Source organism: Physella acuta, unplaced genomic scaffold (assembly GCF_028476545.2).
Source record: "Physella acuta isolate Inbredline_101_S28 unplaced genomic scaffold, ASM2847654v3 ptg001674l, whole genome shotgun sequence".
NCBI lineage: Eukaryota > Metazoa > Mollusca > Gastropoda > Physidae > Physella > Physella acuta.
The window spans coordinates 111,786-118,294 of record NW_026733187.1 but is presented as its reverse complement, the minus strand read 5'-3'; the positions used below and the strand labels follow the sequence as shown (position 1 = coordinate 118,294).

At 37.7% G+C, this 6,509-nt stretch overlaps 1 protein-coding gene and 1 long non-coding RNA gene across 5 annotated transcripts in view; one reads left to right on the top strand and one right to left on the bottom strand.

Annotated features, from left to right (window-relative positions):
- Positions 1 to 217: 217 nt before the first annotated feature.
- Positions 218 to 3,047, bottom strand: LOC131929771 (uncharacterized). The gene is made up of 3 exons (XR_009383996.1): positions 3,020 to 3,047; positions 1,347 to 1,444; positions 218 to 304 (listed from the first exon to the last, which is right to left on the bottom strand). It is a non-coding gene; the product is annotated as an uncharacterized LOC131929771 (long non-coding RNA).
- A 581-nt stretch (positions 3,048 to 3,628) lies between these two features.
- Positions 3,629 to 6,509, top strand: part of LOC131929777 (L-fucose kinase) — a 29,016-nt gene continuing 26,135 nt past the window's right edge. The window contains exons 1-2 of one of the 4 annotated variants that reach the window (XM_059286143.1): positions 3,629 to 3,714; positions 6,162 to 6,259. In XM_059286143.1, the coding sequence (XP_059142126.1) occupies positions 6,172 to 6,259 (88 nt within the window). In that variant the 5' untranslated portion in view covers positions 3,629 to 3,714; positions 6,162 to 6,171. Of the gene's footprint in view, positions 3,749 to 6,161; positions 6,260 to 6,509 lie in introns of all 4 variants that reach the window. The other 3 variants (XM_059286144.1, XM_059286142.1, XM_059286145.1) reach the window with 3 other exon arrangements.

Below are 6,509 nucleotides of genomic sequence, written 5' to 3'. Positions count from 1 at the left end.
GCTCCTTGATGACGTCACTGACCGGCATACTTGGCAACTTTCTAGCGCTGGTTTTTTGCGCATGATAATGGGTTTGTCGTGCCGGAAACAGATCAGGGGCGTTATTCAAGTTCCGGCTGGGAACTGGTTTCCGTGGTTCCGGAGTTTGACCGGTCCGGCCAAGAACCGCTTGCTGCTGGCGTTTAACCATGGTCGCTTGTTGTCCCTGTTTGCCCACCATCTGCTAGACTTTCATCCTAAACAGCGGGTACAAGAACCAAATCTAGCCACAGGTCCAGCTTTAGGGCTACAATTCTTCTGTCACCTAGTCAGAATGTATATATATATATATATATATATATATATATATATATATATATATATATATATATATATATATATATATATATGCATGTATATACATATATGTATATATATACGTACATATATATATGTATATATATACAATGGGGTCACAGGGCTGGGCATCGGTTGTCACCATTTAGGAGCTGACAGCACGACGAAAAATGGTAACATTTATTTTCGAAACAAGTTTTATACAGTTAATAAAATGGTAGGGAGAGAGGGTGACACCTAACCGAAAATGCTAAATTGTTCGAGGGTGGTGGGGGTGACACCCTCAGTTACCGCACAGGTTGACACTCGACCTAGTGACACCCTTCCCCCAAGATTTACTAAACCTCTAATTGAGTATTGTGTAAAAAAAAATTTATTTTATCCTATGAAATATCACATCGCCTTGTCAAATTATTCTCCTCTAAAATTTCAGGACTCCGTGACTTCCATATACAGCGATACGCTCACTTTGAGTACAGAAACACAACAGAACAGCTACTCAGAGAGCAATACTTAAGCCATGTACTAGGCTGGTAGACGCTACTGAACCCTACAAAGACACAAAAACAAAACAGCTACCCAGAGAGCAGCAGCTACCCAGAGAACAACAGCTACCCAGAGAGCAGCAGCTACCCAGAGAGCAACAGCTACCCAGAGAGCAACAGTTGCCCAGAGAACAGCAGCTACCCAGAGAGCAACAGCTACCCAGAGAGCAACAGCTACCCAGAGAGCAACAGCTACCCAGAGAGCAGCAGCTACCCAGAGAGCAACAGCTACCCAGAGAGCAACAGTTTGCCCAGAAAACAACAGCTACCCAGAGAGCAACAGCTACTCAGAGAGCAACAGCTACACAGAGAGCAACAGCTACACAGAGAGCAACAGCTACACAGAGAGCAACAGCTACCCAGAGAGCAACAGCTACACAGAGAGCAACAGCTACCCAGAGAGCAACAGCTTCCCAGAGCAGCAGCTGCCTAGGGAACAACAGCTACCCAGAGAGCAACACTTACAGCCATGCGTCAGGCTAGTATCCACTGAACTTGACTCGGTAGTCCTCGAGCTAATCTTGAATACAACTTGTCGCATACTGCCGACATCGGAGACTACACTGCAAGACACGTGAAGCAAAGAGAGTTCAATAACTGTAACAAACAACAACACTTTTAAGATAGCCGGCAATGTAATGCCGTCTAATATCCAGGTTTGTTTTTAGAATCAGCTATGCGCAGAGGGGGAGGGGGGGAGTGCAAATGAAAAGTTCGAGGGGGGGGGGGGTGCAAATCGAAAGTTTGAGGGAAGGGGGTGCAAATGAAAAGTTCGAGGGGGGTGCAAATCGAAAGTTTGAGGGAGGGGGTGCAAATGAAAAGTTCGAGAGGGGGGTGCAAATCGAAAGTTTGTCCCCGGGCGCCGGGAAAGGTCGCTACGCCTCTGGCTATGCGTACGCTCAGTGATGGGCTGGGATGCACATAAGACTATGAGGGTAAGCAGAGTTTTTTCCAGGCATCTCTTCGGGGGGGAGAAGCTCCCCCCCCCCCCCGAAAAATTTTTACTGCCCCACCTTCCCCCCCCCCCCCCCCACCCCGAACGAAATGAAATTTATATAATTTATATAGAAAAAATATATATTTAACAGTGTCCGCCCCCCCCCCCCCCCGAAAATTTCAAGTGCCCCTCCCCCCGGAGAAAAAAGTCTGGAAGAAACACTGAGGGTAAGGCTTGAAGTTGGGTTAAGGCTTAATGCCAATGCCGGAGTTATGATGCCGATGCATGAGATAAGATTTGATACACACTATATGAGATCTTAGAAGTAGGCGTGTCCACACCAAATAATGTATCACAGTCATTCAAGTATCTAAAGGTTAGCTATGCTCTGGTTTCTTTTGGTCTATGTATTGGCTTTACTTATGTCCACAGCCTCACCCCCCCCCCCCCTCACCCCCCCCCCCCCCCATTTGCTTAAGCACCAATGAAAGTTAAGTTACAACTATCGATGGAAGTGTTCTGGTCTCGAATTATGTTTACACAATAGGTAACGATATCTCTTGACCGACCAGCTGACCAGAGTTTCTTCCAGGCATGGAAGAAATGGAATTTATATAGAAAATAAAGAAAACATACTTTTACTAGGGTCCGCCCCCTCCCCCCCCCCCTATAAATATCAAGTGCTTCCAGGAGAAAAAAAAAGTCTGGAAAAAGTCATTGGTTCCTACCTGTTGGTTCTCACCCCAAGCTACTCTCAACTGGTTGACCAATGGTTATCATTTATCTTACACTACTCAAGCCCTCCTGTCTGCTTGATTTATTTCTAAATATATGTCTCATCACTCTGTCACACTCTATCCCTTTATATCCCGAGGTCCTAGAAACAGGTGAACTCTACTTCATCTATCCCATGGAGCTTCAGGTATATAATAATAACTTTATTTTAGACTTAGACTTATATAGATCTAAACATAGATCTACATTGACATCTATGTAACAGAGTTAGATTTAGATGCACATTTATAAGAGAAAGGCCAAGATCTACAGTCTACTTTTAGCTAATAAATGGCTATTTAAAACATTTTTAATAAACACTGTTAGAGTTAATGCTAAAGTAGAGAAATAACCATCAAATTTAAAATTCCCTCAACTGATACATTCCTGCAAGAATGTACCAATAAATATTAGCGCTCTTACTTACTTTTCAATGTCGACACATCAGCGTGGTCAGTAACAGTGCTAGTTTGCGTGCGCCACTTTGAGCTTTTCACGTGGATGCAACACAAAGAATATCTCGTTTGTATTTTCCAACGGGGCAGAGGTGTCACTACACTAAACATTGAATTTTTTTTTGCCAGTCACTTATTTTAAATAACAAGACGCAAACTGAGCCAAACCCTTAGAACAGAAATTGTACCTGGGGTTCAGAGTGTCTGCCGCCACCCCCCCCCCCCCCGAAGAAAGTCTACCCCCCCCCCTCCCGAACGAAATGGAATTTATATAGAAACTATATACTTATAATAACAGTGTCCATTCCTTTCTCTCCCCCCCCCCCCCCCCGGAAAAAAAGTCTGGAAGAAACACTGATTAGTATTATTACTGAATAAATAATACTAGATCAATTATAAAAGTAGACGTTTTTTTTTAATTAAAAAAAAATAAAACATGTTGAAGTTGTGTCTAGAAGCCCAGTCTTGCCTAAGTCAATGTTAACTTAAAATTTAAAACATAACTTTCGATTTCCCACGCGTATAGAAGAGTGAAGAGTCAACATTTTAAGTCAAAGGGAAACCACTGCAAAATACAGTTACAAAAACATAACAAACAATCGATGAAAAAAGTTAAAACAATACATTACAAAACAAGATTTTTAGACAGGTTTCAACGAAACTCAGTGTTAGAGGTCGTTTTATTTTGAATAGTAACTGTAGTAAGCTGCAGATTGTCGATATTTTTATCACAGCATGTTCTTTTTATTTGTCGTGTGTAATAATAGAGTGTAGAGTCACTGTAGAGTCAGAGTGTACTCAGTGACAGTGTGAGTGTAATCAGTGTAGCAGTAGAGTAAATGACAAATCAAAATCAATGAGACTCAGTCTGACTCAGTAAATTACTAAATAAATTACTAAATAATAAATAAATGAGAACTGCCAAATCTTGATTTCTACTCATAGTACTACTCTAGTCTAGATCTAGATAGTAGATACTCTAGAAAGAATCTCCGTAACCTTGCTCCTTAACTCTTAACTTAAAAGTCTTAATCGTAAATGTAGATTTATATCTAAAAATAATCTAAATTATACTATTATTAGTATTAGGCCTAAGCCTTATGCCTTATTAGTTAGTTATGAAATGTTACAGTTATTACTATTAGTATTACTATTAGGCCTACTATTTAATTATTATACTTATTAGGCCAATAGTGCCATAAAGACACCTGCCTAACTAATTTCCGCAAAATTCTGAAAGGGAGAAAGAAACAAACACTCATTGTCTCTGAGATTTAGGCCTAGATTCTAGATAGGTAACTAGATCTACATATTTAGCTATAAGTTTAAATAGCCCAGACGCATGACCAGTAGAATAGTATCTTGTTAGGATTTTTTTTTTTGCACAGAGTACAACAGCTGATCTGGTTGCTTGTATCTCAAAATTTGCCCGTATTTTAAAGAATAAAATACTTAAAAAAAACTTTTTAAAAAACCACGTTTTTCTTGTGGACTAAAAAGTAGAAAATAACTATTTACATACATTTGATGACAAAAAACGTGGGTACGTTCACCATCAAATTTCCCGACCCATCTGCCCGACCCACGTTTTTTGTCATCAAATGTATGTAAATAGTTATTTTCTACTTTTTAGTCCACAAGAAAAACGTGGTTTTTTAAAAAGTTTTTTTTAAGTATTTTATTTTCTCCTTTTTAGTCCGTTGCTACACATGAAAAACGTGGTTTTTAAAAAAGTTTTTTATATAGTTTATTTTCTACTTTATCTAATGACTTGATTAAGTATGAATTGACTAAGTGTTTATAAATACACGGACTAAAAAAATCTTGAGCGACCAGGATTCGAACCTGGGTTGTCGCGGCCACAACGCGAAGTACTAACCACTATACGATCACGGCCAGCGCGCTCACATCGATTGGGGCCGAAGTAACTGTGTCTATAAGCCTCCAGTCTTGTCGGTATCTTTAGAAATCATGTCCTCAATTTTATGGTCCTTGGGGCGTAATTAAATTAAGCTAATTACCGTCTCTAATTGCTAGTTTTTATGATTGCATCTGAAATTGTTAGGCGAAAGTAGCCTACATGCCAAATTTCAGATCTATTGAGCAATCAGAAGTGGGTTAATTTTCGATGTCAATTTTAACAACAAACACACGCGAAGCTGAGTTAATAAAAACGTGTTAATAAAAAACACCCCTCACACAATGACTCATATTTTAAAAGTTCATATGTTAATGCACTCGCACCACTGTATAAGATTTTTAGATAGATATCTACAAGTTTCTAGATCTACTTAAATCTACTAGATTCTAGTAGTGAATCCAATTTATTAATTAGGTTAGATATTAAATCATTTAGTATCTAATTAGGCTGAGTGCTAATCTAGACTAGTAGTAGGCCTACACACAGCAGTAGATTTCTAGTACTTAAAGTAAGTATGTAGTCATAGAGTAGTATAGAGTCTACAATTACTCTAGAGTAGGATCTAGTGCTGTTTACTTCAGAACATTAAATTCAAAGAATAAAATGTCCATTAATTTTATAATTTCTATCTAAAAAAGTTCTCTATCTCTTAAAAGTCTGTAATACAATACAGTCTAACAATCATACCAGATTTTCTTTTGTGGGGGTCAGCTTATCAGTGACAAAGTTATCATGATAAACATGGTATTATTCCCCTTCTTCTTATCACTATCAGTGTCTTATGAATATGAACTCTAAACAGGTCATCATCGAAATTGTGTGTATGTTTCACTGTCCCTGATTGCAATTTGAGAAATCTGTGAAGGGGCATCCATGGGAGCAGTGCAGTAGTTTAGTTGATCTGATCTCTAACTGCAACATACAGTCTATATATGTACTGATAAATACATATAAATAAATATATATATAGGCCTATATATAAATATATATAGATATATGTATATAAATAAATATGTCCACATATGTTTGTGTGTGTATATATATATATATATATATATATATATATATATATATATATATATATATATATATATATATATATATATATATATATATATATATATATATATATATATATATATATATATATATATATATATATATATTAATATTGATTAACTACTTTTATGTAGGTAGTCAAATATGGATGTAGATGAAAAACAACCAGTGGCCTGGGATGCTGTTGTGCTGACCTGCTCCAACAAGGAATGGACCCAAACATTACAGCATGGTAAGTGAGCTGAAATATAAAAAATGTATTAAATTTGTAGATTTTTGAACCCAAACATTACAGCATGGTAAGTGAGCTGAAATATTAAAAAATGTATTAAATTTGTCAATTTTCTATATATCTAGTGTTGTATTGGGTTCACTTCTCCTGCTGATATAGCTGTTTTAACTAGGGTTATGATTAGGTTGGGAGCCATGGTTAGGGTAGAGATCATATGACTAAAAAAAATCCCAGCTATAATAGAAAAATC